The sequence below is a fragment of the Mustela lutreola genome, chromosome 2 (assembly GCF_030435805.1).
Source record: "Mustela lutreola isolate mMusLut2 chromosome 2, mMusLut2.pri, whole genome shotgun sequence".
NCBI classification, from domain to species: Eukaryota; Metazoa; Chordata; class Mammalia; order Carnivora; family Mustelidae; genus Mustela; species Mustela lutreola.
Genome location: NC_081291.1, coordinates 222,163,494 through 222,178,069, shown reverse-complemented (window position 1 = coordinate 222,178,069; position 14,576 = coordinate 222,163,494). Strand labels below are relative to the sequence as shown.

General features: G+C 61.1%; 1 protein-coding gene across 3 annotated transcripts in view; it reads right to left on the bottom strand.

Moving 5' to 3' along the window:
- Nucleotides 1-14,576, bottom strand: part of PDE9A (phosphodiesterase 9A) — a 79,071-nt gene that overhangs the window by 53,735 nt on the left and 10,760 nt on the right. For all 3 annotated transcript variants that reach the window (XM_059164813.1, XM_059164814.1, XM_059164815.1), the window contains exons 2-3: nt 3,330-3,400; nt 2,016-2,093 (exon numbers count right to left, since the gene is read on the bottom strand). In XM_059164813.1, the coding sequence (XP_059020796.1) occupies nt 2,016-2,093; nt 3,330-3,400 (149 nt within the window). The remainder of the gene's footprint in view (nt 1-2,015; nt 2,094-3,329; nt 3,401-14,576) is intronic.

The window sequence follows — 14,576 nt, the reverse complement described above, 5'->3', positions numbered from 1 at the left end:
TGCTGTGGGCCCGCAGAGAACATGCACGGGAAACCCAGTTTCCTGTGGGGACTCTGGCGTACCCAACGGCACAGCATGCCGGACGGGGCCTCCTGTGGCTCAGCAGTCCCAGGCCACATGGAAAACTCTGACAGCTGAAAACATGAATATAAAAGCTGGAGGGCCCAGCTACCCTGGGGAAAGGGCGGACAGCGCCGTGGGGGGTCCTCCCGATGCAGTGTCGAGAAGCGAGTTCATGCCCGCCCCGGGCCTGCTCCACTCTCGCTCAGGACAGGGCCCTGCTTCAGGAGATCTTCTGGAAGTCGCTTACATGGAACTAGGGATTCATCACCCTAGGCACAGTGTCCTAATGTGTCTGGGTTCTGGCAGCTTAGGTCACGCCTGGTTTCCAATGCGTGTGGGTTCGAGCACTTCTCATGTTTTCCACACTCTCCACCAGCGGCGCTCGCCAGGGGCTGCACCTGGAGTCGCCCGGTGAGCTCTAAGCAGTCCCTCAAAACTCCGCATTGGACGGGTCCTAGCAGGGGTCTGGGCACTGGGGCTTTGTGGAGATCTCTGGTGTTTCAGTCCTCAGCAGGGCTGAAAGTCACTGGGTTGGTGGGACTGGTCACACTAGAATGGTGGGACCCCCAGGCAGAGGGACCAGAGAGAACCAGAGCAGACGGGGCCTTGCGGGGGGCGGAGCAGGAGGCCCCGGAGTGCACCTGCCTCCCCGGGGCGGAGGGTCGGAAGCAGACAGAGGTGGCGGGGAAGCCAGCGGAGGGAGAGGAGGTCCCATCAGCTGAGGGGCAGAGGGGTCCCGCCCAGCATCCCCACGACCACCTCGGCGCCCAGAGAAAAGCCAGTCCTGGGGCCCAGGCCCAGGGAGAACCTGGGGGCACAGAGAGGGAGGGAGGAGGGCGGCCTCCCGCAGAGCTGGGTCGGGGCTGGTGACCTCTGAGCGGATAACCAGTAACTCTGTGAAGAGAAAACGCCAGAGCATCTCGGCCTCGGCCCCCCTGGCGTTTTAGGCAGTGAGTGTCTGCACTGGGGCTGTCCTGAGTCCCTGTCAGGGCCTGGGAGGCTCCTGCACCCAGCCCGGCTGGGGGGAGCAGGTGCACAGACCTTGGGTGGGGGGGACCTTCGGGGACCTACAGTGAGGGTCTCGGACCACCCCATCGCAGGGATGCCACATCCTACACGGGCCCTCCAGCCGCTGGGGCACGAGAGGGGTCTGCCCGGGACATGTTTTTTCCTTCCAGCTCTGAATGGCCCAAAGGGCTGGGCCCCTGGGACGGCCCGACGGCCGGATTAACAAACGTCCCTCAGAGCAGATACTGAGCCACCGACAGGGGAGCTTGAAGGGGGTGCCCCCCCATGGGCCCTGCTCCCTGGCCTTGCACAGCTGCAGACAAGAAGTGGGGGCCCCTGGGACTCGGCAGGCCGCTGTCCAAGGGGCCGCCCAGCGAGGGGAGGGGCTCTGCTCGGACGCCTTGTCCTTCCTCCGGCCCCACGATGGGCGCTGCTGACTCCTCGAACCTTCACTAACCCCTTTCCCCTGCCAGGCCTTTCCGGGTTTAGCTCCTTGGGACCCCGGGGTCCCCACTGTCCCGGGTGGAGGCGTCTAGCGGGCAGCCCCAGGTCCGCACCAGGACCCGGCCCAGTGGCAAACACAACACCCCCAGGGCCACGGTCTGGGAACCTTCCAGAGCAGGACGGGGCCGTCGGCATTCAGCCCGGGGCCTGGCTCCTCTGCTCCTCACCAGACTTCGGGGTCTCAGTTTCCTGTCCGTGCCTCCTCTGAGGACCCTTGTTGAGGGCAAGCCGTCCCAAGGGCCCTGAGCCCACCCGCGCCCGTGATTATCTTGGAAAGGGACCGGTCTGCAAAGGACCCTCGCACCCCTGCCCCGTCTTTGGTTTCAGTTTGGCTTTTCCTACAGCCGTGAATTAAGAGGACACTGTGGGGCCGGCCCCCCGTGTGCAGGGACGTCTCGGAGGGGCCACGAGGGTGCTGAGCGGCGGAGGCCACTGCTTACCGTTCGGAATTGGCCGGCATGGTGGGGTCGATGGACACCATGGCGTCGTCCGCAGTCAGCAGAGAGATGGTCGTGTTCCTGGAAGACACACCGTGTCAGTGTCCCTGAGTCCTAAGGGACAAGTGGCCCGGCCCCAGGGCAGGGCAGAGCCTGTGTGTAATTCCAAGGGCTCCGTCCGTTTTTGAGGGCTTTAAAGTGGGAAGGGGAGGCAGTCTAAGTTACGGAGCAGGGATGAGACCCGAGCGTGGCTGCGGGTCAGCAGGGAGACCTCTGCCCTCAGCTTCACTGCCCCTGGGAGCCACGGGGGCGGGGACCTCTCCTAGGAAGCAGTTTCTAGTGGGGAAACCGAGTCTCCACACCACCCCCCCCAACCCCTCGTCCCCGGGCCTCTGCTGAGCTGGTGTGTGTGTGTGTGTGTGTGTGTGTGGCCTTGGACACGTGATTTAACCCTCTCTGGTCTCCGGTGGCCTGCAAGGGTGTCGGGGGGGGGGGGCACTCGAATCTCCGGTCATTTGCGAGAACCGAACGAGTCTGTTTCCCAGCGCGATGCTCCAAGACGCCCAGGCCGCCGCCTGTTTCTGCCGCTGTAATCTGCAGTTTGCGGTAAGGTCCGGGCGACGCCTCGGCCTGTCCTCCCCTGCCTGTGACCCCTTCCTCGACCCAGGTCGCCGCGCCGGGCTCAGGGGCCACACAGAAGGTGACCCCGACCACCCTTCATAGTCAGAACGTCACAGAAACTGCACTCGGACAGACCGTTCGCCTCGGGAATAACCTGGGAATTCTGACGATTCTAGGGGGATTTCCGCCTTTTCAACTGTTTTCTGAAAATCTGTCTTTCCCAAACAGGGCTCTGCGGCACCCCGCCCAGCCGCCTCCCCCAGATAGAAAATCGCGCCCACAGGATCGTTTGGGGCTGGGGGACCCAAGCCAAGACACAACCCCCTCCTGGGTCCTTCTTCAAATAAATAAAAAGGGGAAATGACCCTCTTAAGACGGTGATTTCTGTCTAGTTCCGCCCAGCGGTTTCCTGCAGGCATCGCCGGGGAGGGGTGGGGGGGTTGGGGGGTGGAGGCCGCTGCGCCCTCCTGCAGGTCTCACTCACTGACTGGGAAGGGTCCCCAAGTGCGAGGTGAGCCACGGCGCCCTGGCCCACCCGTCACCCCTCGGACCTGGCGGCTGGCCCTCCCTCCCAGACAGGGTCCTCTCTGGAAGCAGTGCCCTGCTGGTGGGGGCAGGGCATTCTGGGGGCGGGCCAGGGGAGGGGTGGCCTGGGGAGCGGGGCGTTCTGGGGGCGGGGCGAGCTGGGCCACTCACCGGGGCAGGCCGGTGGCGATGCAGAACAGGTCCATGATGTCACTGGAGTTACAGTACTTGCTGAAGACCACCTGCAAGACACAGCCGCAGGGCATGAGGGGCGGTGGGGGGGGAACCGGTTTCCATGGCGACGTCACCGCACGTTCTCTCCGGCCCCTCCCGCAGGTCCGCAGCCGCGGCCTGGAATGCCACCCGAGGTCTCCTCACCCAGTCCATCCATACAGACCGTGACACCGGCCGTCCGTTGTGCCCGAAACGGTCGTGAAGGCAGAGCTCCCGCCCACGAGACAGCCGCCTGGGTCGGGGCCGACCACGGCCACCACCGCCTGACGCACAGACTGACTCCCTCGCCTCCCGACAGCCCACCGCCAGGAGTCCCCGGGAGTCCTGGGGGCTCATCGGCTGGACCCGTGCTCGACCAGAGCTCCCTGCTAAGCCAGGCCCAGGGCAGAGGCCTCCTGAGTTCCGTGGAAGAGCTTTCCAGCGGGACTTTCCGCGGAGAAACGGAGCTGCGTGGCCAGCTGGCCGTGCTCAGGGAGGGTGTAGAAGGGCGTCGTCACCAGCCGAGAGGGGACCCGAGTGAGGGCCAGGGCTCCCTGGTGTCCCCTGCCAGCTTCAGGCTGTGACCTCCTACCCGGGACCACTCCTGGCTCACCACACCCCACCTCTGCAAATCTGAAAGGTGTGGTATTAAGCCGGACAGTAAGGAGGGACTGGCCCGGCCACATACCGCCGGTGACCAAGCCTGGGCTGCGACGCACACAGGCTTCATGCAGCTCCCGCTCCAGCCGGGGGAGAGAGGAGCTGGTGTGCGCCGCCCACCCCTGCACTCCTGTCCCTGCTCAGCACCAGACGGGATCAGGGCAGGACCAGCCACGGCTTCCACGTCCACTCCGGCTCTGACCATGCGTGGCCATGGCTGCCAGAGCGTGTTTCCCACGTGGAGGTTGCGTCTTGCTCCATGGAGCCTGGAGCCCGGGTGGGCCCTGCCAGTGGCGGCTGCTCAGGGGACCCTGGCTGCCCTGGGTGGTGGCGGGAGGTTGGGGGGGGGGTTGCCGTACTCTGTGTCTGCCCGACACTAGCCCCGATTTCTGGAGCGCGCATTTACCGATGTGCATTTCTGGCCTGGAGTCCATGTGCGAATTCTCAGACAAAGCAACATTTAAGGAAAGCCGGTCTTAATACGCACTCTCCGTCCTCCTGTGGTTTCTCCCCTTCCCCTCCTTAAGGGAGGACGACGGGCAGCCGCGGGGCTGATCGGTTGACAGTCGGGCAGGGCGCACAGAAGCGCGGTGACAGCCGTCTGTTATCTGGGTGTCGCAAACAGATGACTCGTGGCTCCCTCCCTGCTTATAACCCAGCTGTGGTGGGACCCGTCTGCCAAGAAAGTGACTCCGTCTTCGGGGCCTCGGGCTCCGGCAGGAGTAGGAGAGCCTCACAGAGCAGAGTGGGCCGAGTGTGCCAGGCCTTCGAGTGCCCGCCGGGCCCTTGCTCTGGGCACCTACATGGGAGAGCAGACCCGGCCCAGGCGGTGGGTGGGAGGTGCCTCCTGGCTGCTGCCTGAACGGCACTGATGGGTTTATCACATTCTCGTGGGCGTGGGCATGAAGTCAACCGCCGCTAGCCACTGGGCTTCCTGCTCAGATGCTGGGTGCTGCGTCACCAGCCGGTCCCCATCCTGACCAAGGAGAGAACCACCTGGCAGTGAGGTTTGGGCTGGGTTTTACAAGCCGGGAACGACAAAAGCCAGCACAATCGCAGAAGAAGACATCAGTATGTGGATACGCCCAGGAGGGGACTAGGGACTGGGCAGGGTGGGGGTCGGGGCAGGTGCCCCCTCGAGGGGGCTGAGCATCCCTGGGGAGCTCCCCTGCGAGGCTGACTGCCATCTTTATCACCAGGGGGACAATCTCAGATGCTGGCAAGCCATGAGGGCCCTCGGCAGCTGTCGAAATCACAGAAAATGTCTGTGGGACCTCTCCAAATCATTAAGAAAACGATCTGCATCGGACATGTCGTGCTTTGGGGGCTGGCTGTTTGAAAACAGGCGCTTACGTTCATTGTTGCTGTTACTGTGTACGCTGCCTGTGAATTTTTTACTCAATTGCCTTAGCAACAATTTTCACAGAGCTGTTTGGAACCGGCAGTAACAGATCTCCAGCAACATGTCCCTCACTACGATTCCTCTCCAGTGCTGCTCCCCGAGTGATTTTACGGGGCTCCGGCTGAAGATGGAGAGCCAGACGTGTAGACAACACACGGCTGTGGACCGCGGGGAGGGGGCGGAAGGGGCGACGGTGCTGTCTTCTGTTGAGTCGCCTTCCGGCGGAGCAACAAGTGAGCTCAGGTCCTCGGTGCGGGGACCCCGCTCCGTGTCCTTCCTCTGCTTGATCGGAGCTGATGCTTCTGGGACGTTCCCTGCCCCTTGCACCAGCGACTCGTCCCAGCCCCCTGGACGTTCTTAAACTTGGCGGGAACGTGTCGTCCTCCGTGTATATGCTCTTGTCCTTCCTGACGACGCCTCTTAGTTATAAACGTCGCAGGGACTTCAGAAATCTCTATCCAACCCAAACAAGGGTGCTGACTTCTGAAAACGGTCATCCTGGCCTCTCAGGAAACGGCGGGAAATAAGCAAAGTGACGAATCGTGGAAAAGGGGTAGACAGCCCAAGTCTGGCGTCCCCGGATGCCCTTCTGCGGGGGAGGACATCGCACCGCGGGTGCGTCTACGACGCAGAACACGGCTCGGCCACAACAAGGAGTAAATCACCGATCCACACAACTGGATGGGTCTCCAGGGGTTTGTGCCGAGTGAATAAAAGCCCATCCCCAAAGTTCCCACACCGTAGGGTTCCATTTAGGTGACGCTCCCGAAATGACATAACTGTAGAGATGGAGAGATTGGCGTGAGCCGGGAGTTAGGGACGAGGTGGGTGGAGGAAGCAGGTGGGCGGGTCTGAATGCGGAGCTGTCCAGCCTGTCCCCGCGGTTGTGGCTGCAGGAACCTGCCCGTGGCATGGGACTGTAGAGACTTGGTACCCACAGTCAGACACCACAGTAAAATAGGGGAAATCCGTGCATGGTGGTGGCTTGTCTCGCGGTCAGCAGCCCAGTTGTGATACCGAACCGTAATATCACAAGAAGCTACCGCGGGGGCCACGGAGTAAAGGGTACCTGGATGTCTCTGCGTTATTTCTTAGAACGGCACGTGACTCTACAATGATCCCCCAGCGTTTATGTGGAACAGCTCCGGCTGGGGGTGGCGAGGGGGTGACCTGCCCGGACTGTGTGTCCACATGGCCCCGGGAAAGGCAGTTGGGCAAGGTGAGGAAATAATAATGCCGAACATGAGAATAAGAGCATTTACGATGTCGCAGGCTCCACTCGGGCACCTTCCTGACCTCGGCCGCCGCCCCGTAAGCAAAGACACGTGGCCCGGAGGGTCCTCTCATAGGACGGATCGCGCAGAAATGGAATTAGGCTAAACATCCTACCAATGACGGAATGATTCCATTTTAGGACGTCTCCATGACGGAACATTATTTTGGCATGAAAATCGTGTTTTCTTAAGACTCCCGAATGCTATGTTGGAAAGTACTTGCCGACGCGACACCGAGTGAAATGATCGGGATAAAACATCACGTAGAAGAGAGCCGCTTGCACGCGCGTGTGCACACACACACCAGAACGCAGGAGAGGTCCCGAGATGCCTGGATTCTTTTTTTTTTTTCTTTTTATGTGCTCTGCGTTTTTCAAAATATTCAACAATGAATATGCAGGACCTTCATAAGCACGAGAAAAGTGATCTGGATCTGGAGGCGAGGCTGGTCACTGATAACAGAACTTGCTGATGAACGTTCGTTCCCTCCTGATAGCACGTGAGGCATTTACATAAAATTCTTAGGAGAGAGAAAACATTTACCATTTTTTATTTGGAAAGAATATTCTTTGGCATTAAGCCAAGCAGATGAGGAAATTAATCAGAGGACAAAACCCAGAATTTAAATAGCACTCAGCAAGGGGCGGCGGGGGGGGGCTGGGGAGGAAGGGGAGGCACCAGGAGAGCATCAGGGAAGTGGGGGGTCGCAGAGACAGTGTGGGGGTGGCGGAGGAGGAATCCAGAGCAGAGGCGAGGCCCGGTGCCTCCTGGGATGGAGCGGGGCGGGGAGGGGGTCCAGGCCTCTGGGCTGGCCACGGGTGCACCAGTCCTAACCTGGGGGACTGAGGGGGCCCTATGTGGCCCCGTGACCCTCGGGGGGAACTGGTGGTGGCAAACAGCAGGGAGAGGGCGGGAAGGGGGGGGGTCCCTCCCCAACAGGTGCTCTGAGGGCCTGACGCATGCCGCCAGGCCTCACTCCCCATGGGCCCAGGATTTCCAGGCAAAGAATTTCCGAGCTCCAGACCTGATGAGAACGTCCCTCAGGTCCACCCATCTTCAAGACCCTGCTGAACTGAGGGTTCTGATGACCAGGCCGGGTGTGGGGGCCTGGGCACCTCTCTCAGGAGGCTGCAATGAGCCTGGGCAGGGGCCTCAAGGGCTCCGGGCCAGCAGGTGGGCTGAGAGCGGCTCAGGTGGGGAAGCCAGGACGGACTTGTGAAGGGGCCTGTGCTGGGGCGTGGGGCGTGGGGCGTCGGGACAGGATCCTGGTCCCCTGGGACTTGGACCTCCTTTAAGTAGCCTGTCCGAAATGCCTTTGGACATCATTACAAAGCAAACCCTTAGGTCTAATGACCTGAATATCAGTGATTGGAGACGGGGGACACATTATCTTCGGGGTCAGGCCTGCTTGGCTGTTACCTGCGAGGTTGCCCATGACGGCCATCCTAAGTCCTGGTGGCCACCAGGCAACGTTCTGGGGGCTAAAACCCGAAGTGAAGGCAGCTGTGGCTGAGCTCATGAGCCGGCAGCCGCCACTCTGAGCCCCTGCCTCCAGCTGCGGTGCCCGCTTCCAGCTGCGGTGCCCACACAAGGACCCTCCCCGTTTCCGTTAGTTCTTCGGTGGGCGCTATCGATCTGAACTTCCAGAACAAACACGTCACTAACTCCTTATATAACCTTCTCATATTAGGATTGCTCGTGAGATTTTGTGGGGGGAATGAGTTCAGCTGCCCATGTGGTGCAAATCAGAGCACCAATTCTTCAGGCCATCAGGGCAGACAGCGGGTTAGTGGCTGCTCTCCGCGGGCTCCTTCTGAATCAGCAGGTCCTGCTTCGTCTGGAGGCTGTGCCATTCCAGCTGTCTCACAACCCCTGGGTCACCCCTGGCTGGTCTCTGGTGTCGTGCACTGCTCCAGGCACGGGCAGGGCAGAGGGGTGCGCAGGGAAGAGTCAGAGATGTGAGTTTTCTGAACCGCTCCAAGGCTCTGATTCTCCTACAAAAGGAGGAATGGTCCCTTGCCCGTGGAACGTTCAGAGGGTTCGTTATGACACAGAGGGCCTGGTATGCACTAAGTGCGAAGTTGTGCGGCCCCTGTGATTACTGGACGCGTCCCTGGAAACCCTTCCCTGGGAAAGGGGATGGGGAGGCTCCTCCTTGACCCTTTAAGACCGTTTACCCCAGCAAGAGGCACCAAGGGCACCCAGCCCTGACTCCAACACGGCGGCATTCCTCTTTCAGTAGAGGACGGCCGAAGGGTGTGCCATCTTGGGAATGCTGCCACAACGTAGGCGCCATTGCTCTAACCGATACCCCCGTGCTGATTATCAACCACATTCAACTCTATCCAAACTGCAACAAAAGTGGGGTCAGAGCAATTCAAATACGTATTAATCAGTTACCAGAATCAGCAGGTAGGAGTTTAAAAAAAATACTCTGATAGACTCCGTGATCCCTGGGATTTCCCTGCGTCAGTTTTCTCTTCTGTTAAAGGTGGAAGGAAGTCTTTGGAGGATGAGGCCCCGTGGGCAGAACTGTGGGCAGTTCCTTTGCATCCCACGGAGCCCGGGATCCGTCCATGGGGGGAGCAATGGTGCCCAAACATCCTCCCGCGCCAATGAGCTGAGGCTGAAGTCTGCATCTGCTGGTTTAGGTCAGGCTAATGATGCCAGCGCCGCCATCACCACGTCCACCTGGACCTCCTCCGCCACCAGCACCATCTCTGCCATCACCTCCACCACAACCTCCACCAGGACCTCCTCCACCACCAGCACCATCTCTGCCATCACCTCCACCACAACCTCCACCAGGACCTCCTCCACCACCAGCACCATCTCCGCCATCACCTCCACCACAACCTCCACCAGGACCTCCTCCACCACCAGCACCATCTCCGCCATCACCTCCACCACAACCTCCACCAGGACCTCCTCCACCACCAGCACCATCTCTGCCATCACCTCCACCACAACCTCCACCAGGACCTCCTCCACCACCAGAACCATCTCCGCCATCACCAGCATCACCACACCACCACTACGTCCCCCAACACTGCTGCCCAACAGGACCGAGCCTATGCTTGGGCCAGAGCCTGAGCCAAATGCCCTACGAGCCCCGTGACCCTGGGTCCTCATAAGAGCCTCATAAGCTTGGTGTCACCATCACCTCTGTCGCAGAGAGTGAAGAAGCTGGCCTGGCCTGGCCGGTGTGGACCCACATGCAAACTCAGACCCCCCCCCCCCCACGGGCTCTAAGCCCAGAGGCAGAGGCTGTGCCGCCAGGAGAGCTGTAGGAGGTCTGCGTGGGAGGTAGGTCCCTTGCCCATAATGACGTATGCATTCTCTGTTTGCCTTGTTTCCGATTGCCGATATTTCTGATGGCGTACTTGGAGCGGATATTGACTTGGGCTCCTCTCCCAGAGGAAAAATAAAGCAGTTCAAATTCCTTATCTTTTGTTGACCAAGCCGTGATTGTCTTCTGTAGCTTCTGTAATCTACTAAGGTCTTACCTACACTTCTATAAGCTCGCGTAAGACTTTGCCCTAGAAGCAAACTAGAGAATTTTCACTCTGGCTCCTGGATCCCACGTTCCAGCTCCAGGAGTTAGAACTGAACCCGGCCCAGAGAACAGCCAACGTAAACCCATCTGCAGATTCGCCACTTTTCTGTCTTTGGGGGAGTTACAGGCTTATCAGTGCCCAAGAATCACAAGTTTAATACAGAAGACAGGCTAAGCAGAGACCAAGACCCAAATCCCAACTTTTATGTTTTTAAACACTCTGGAAATAAACGCGTGACTTAACTAAGGCCAAGACCGGAGGCTGGCCACGTCCCTCTCCTCCTGTGCGCGTCGGCAGTGTGTCCGCAGTGCTCCGCTAATTCTGAATTGCACAGACCCGTACGCCTGAGCGTATCCTTCACGCTGTGCTCCTCCTTGTCTAGAGCAGGTAAGGATAACCCCACAGCCAGAACGACTACAGTTAACCGCCAGGCAGGCGATGCCTCAAATGAACTGCAGTAGGCATCACTTCCCTTTCCAAGTCAGGAGGGATCTTTCTGGCCAGTGTGTTTGAAAAGAACATGAAATAAGAGCAGAAGCCGCCTTTTCTTACTACGGGCAGACTCACTGCACACATTCTTCTAAAGAGAAGCCCCGGGGGCGCCCGGCGGGCTCCATTGGTGAAGCCCCAGACTCATGATTCCGGTTCAGGTCAGAATCTCAAGGTCATGAGATCGAGCCCCATGTTGGGATCCGTGCTGGGCATGGACGCTGCTTGAGGATTCTTTCTCTCCCTCTGCCCCTCCCCCCGCATGCCTGCGCGCACGCTCTCTCTCTGTGTCCAATCAATACATAAAATCTTGAAGAAGAGAAGTCCTGTTGTGCGCTGGAGACGCTCCAGTGCCCGCAGCAGCCCTGCCCCCCACCTGCCAGCCCGGCCGTCCGCACCGCCCCAGCCCGCGGGTCCGCACCCCGGCTTCCCTCCCTGCTGGCACGGCCGTGAGCTCAGTGGAGACGACATTCTGCGTCATCTGTGCGCGTCTCCGAGGGGATCCCTGACATCGTGGTTGAGAATCACACGGAGAGGGAGTCAACAACCATCTCCCTTACCCCTCCTCGGGGGTCCCACCTCCATGTCCTCCCACAGCTCTGCGTCTGTCCGGTGCACGTCTGTATCTGCGTCTCAGGGCGCGCCGGAAGGATGGATTCTTCACCAGATCAAGGGCAGGGATGGACCAAACACGTGGATGGAAAGAGACTTACAGAGACAGTGGACAGAGGCAGCGCCCGGCCCGGCGTGGATCCTGACTTGAAGACAAGTGTGTGTGTGTGTGTGTGTGAGAGAGAGAGAGAGAGAGTGTGTGTCGGAGGGGGACGGTCCCCTTTCCTTTCTTTGCTATTATTGGGCATAAAACCTTCGATCCTTAAAGCCTGCCTCGGACGAGGGTGTCATTCTTCCCATTCAGTAGATACTAAGGCTCAGAGAGTTTCAGGAACGTTTCCGGCCACGCAACGAGTGAGCGGCGGTGATGGTGACGGAGCGGAAGGGTTTGTGTGTCTGGCATCGGGGGGACAGTTGGCAAGGGAGCACAGAGGAACTGACGGCTCAGGGTGACCAACCGCGTGGGATGGTGGAGTCCACTGGGCGGGATGATACCCAGGACCCCGAAGGGGCGTACAAAGCCTCCGGAAACTGTGGGAGACTCAGTTTGGGGCAAACACAAGGAGGAGGGCAAATATCGTTCTCTCCCCCTGGCAGAGCCCTTCCCTCCTCAGAGTGGGGGTAATGCCAGCCCCACCTGCTTCGAGGCGCCGTGAACCCTCGTGGGGCCGTCTGTGCACCGAGCCCGGGAGGCGGCAGAGACCATCCATCACGTGGGTACACCTTTCCCTGAAGTCTGCCCCATGGGGACGGAGCCCGAGCCGGCTTCCTGGGTCCACCGGCAGCTCAGCCTCGCACGCACCCCGGGGCTTTGGGCAAAATCTTTACTGCACACTCTCCGCGCCTGCAACATGCGGCAGGCACTGGGCGCCCCCGTAAAATCGTCAGAGCGGCATCTGGGGCGTCGTGGGCACCGTCCAGAGGTCTGCTGGGCTGGCGCTAACCCCGTGTCACAGATCTGGAGTCTGAGCGTCGGGTCCCACGACTGGCATAGAGCGGGGCCAGACGCAAACCCGGCTGCCCATCCCAGGCCAACGAGGTGATGGCGGGGCAGGGTGTGGGGGGCGAGTGAGCTACGGCTTCGTCCCTCCGCTCCGGCACACGGGAGGGCCTCGGCAAACGTCTACGAGGCCAAAGCGTCTGGGAGGCATAGCCGCTCAGCACAGCGGGAGCTCACTTAACCCGGACGGACAGCGAGGTCTGGCGTGGGAGTAGAGGGACGGGGGAGACCCTGCTAGTGGCGTGTGGCCGGCCGGCGGGCAGGGGCCGCGGTGGTGGCAGCGTGCACACGAACGAAGGCAGAAGTGACCCGTCCTGCAGGAACGGAAGGCCGCAGAGCAAGGTGCACTGGGCTGCCGGTGAAGGGAAGCAGCCGCCCCCTCACTGTGCCTCGCCCCCGCTCCAGACCCACGATCCTGCTGGCCAGTACGGGAGGAGGCTTGGGGACAGGATGTGCAGCGTGGTCTGAGGCCAGAAGCCCGCAGGATGACGCCGTTCTCCACCGTACGGGGCCACGTCTCTGCAGACATGATGAGATGATGGATCCTGGGATGAGATGAGCCCACGGCGGGATGCGCCTTAGTGAAGTCACAGAATCGTATGGCAGCAGAGAGAGACGTGAAGACGGAAGAGAGCGTTCCAAAGGCACCTGAGTGGTGTGGCCACAAGCCAATGTGCGCAGACGGGCCCCAGGAGCAGGAGAGCGAGGAGCGGCTCCCCCCAGGAGCCCCCAGGGCAGTGAGGCTCTGCCCATCACTTGATTTCAGTGCAGCCAAGTGGATCCTGGACTCCGGCCTCCAGAGCTTCAACAGCGTAAGTCGGTGCTGTTTGCTGTCGTGCGGAGAGCGGGAATGCACCGCGGCAGCCCCGGGACCGGACGCCGCCCTGGCCTCCGCGCTCAGGCTGGGCTCTTCGCAGGGACGGGAATCCTTGAACATGCGTGAGGCATGTGCGTGAGGCATCTGCGACCAGGAGCACCCAACGGGAGGGGCTGGGGGTGGATCCTGGATGGGAACCCATCCCCTTGTTCCCCCGTGAGAGCGGATGTGGCCTTGGGCGGGAGCGGGGGGCGGGGAGGCTGGGGAAGAACAGTGTGGCCTCGCAGGGGAGTTCCCGTCCGGCCGGCCACGCTCATTAGCACGGCACGGGACACAGCTACGCAGACTGTGCAAACCGCCCTCCAGCTCAGGCCCCAGGCTGCCCCCGCTCAGCGGCGTCTTGGGGCCCGTGTGCCCGCGCCTGCGTCTGTCTGTGAGGGTCGGAGGCCTCCCCCGCACGGAACCCGCTTGTCATGGCCAGTCCTGTCGCTCTTCTGGATCGCTCTGTTGTTTTTCTGCTTCTGCCGTCTGAGGTCACTCTCCCTGGTCACAGAGGACGGATCGCAGGGGACTGAAAATGCAAGGAAGGGTAAGACGTGTGCGGACGCGGCGCTCCCTTCCGAGGACTGCTTCCAGCGAGGACATTTCCGGAGAGGTCTCTCTGGTTTCGGCCGGGTCTAGCTTGAGTTCCCGCTCAAATCAGAGGCGGCTCTCCAAGTACGACCCTTGCATTTCCCCCTGCGCTGGGCCCCCACGTGGCTCTCCCCTCGAGCCTGCGCCCCGCCCCCCAAGGTCTCTCCTTTATCAGGGGCTGAGCGTGGGCCAGTGAGGCCCGTCCGGGGTCCAGACTTCTTCATGCCCGGGGGGAGGGCGGTGGCGAGGAGGGGGAGCTGGGGAGGACCGCCCACAGGAGACCCCAGCATGCAACCCTCAGCGGTGATGGGCAAGGCCGAGAGGGTGACAGCGGGTGACGAGACCTGGGGGAGACCTAGCCTTGGAGGCAGGAAAGCCCTCCGCAGCGGAGACCCCGAGCTCCGGCACCTTGGAAACTGAGCACCACGGCTCCCATCCTCATTCTCGGCAGGAAGGACACAGGGGAGCCGCGGTGTGCAGCCGAGGCGGGGCTGGGTGGGAGCTGGTCCTTCCCGGGGGTCCTTGGAGCAGGCCAACGCGTGGCCGCAGAGGCCTTGGCTGAAGGGCCGGTGCTGGCTGAGGCTGGGTTGAGGGCCGGACTCCGAGGATTCCAGGCACCTGAGGCCTTGGGGCCTGTCCAGGAGAAGCCGTCCAGGCTTTGGGGGGAGGCTGGAGCATCAGCTCGAGCCTCCTTTCCAGGGATTACACGGGGGACTGCGACCTCTCTCCCGAGGCAACCACGCGTCGGCACTATCCCCTCA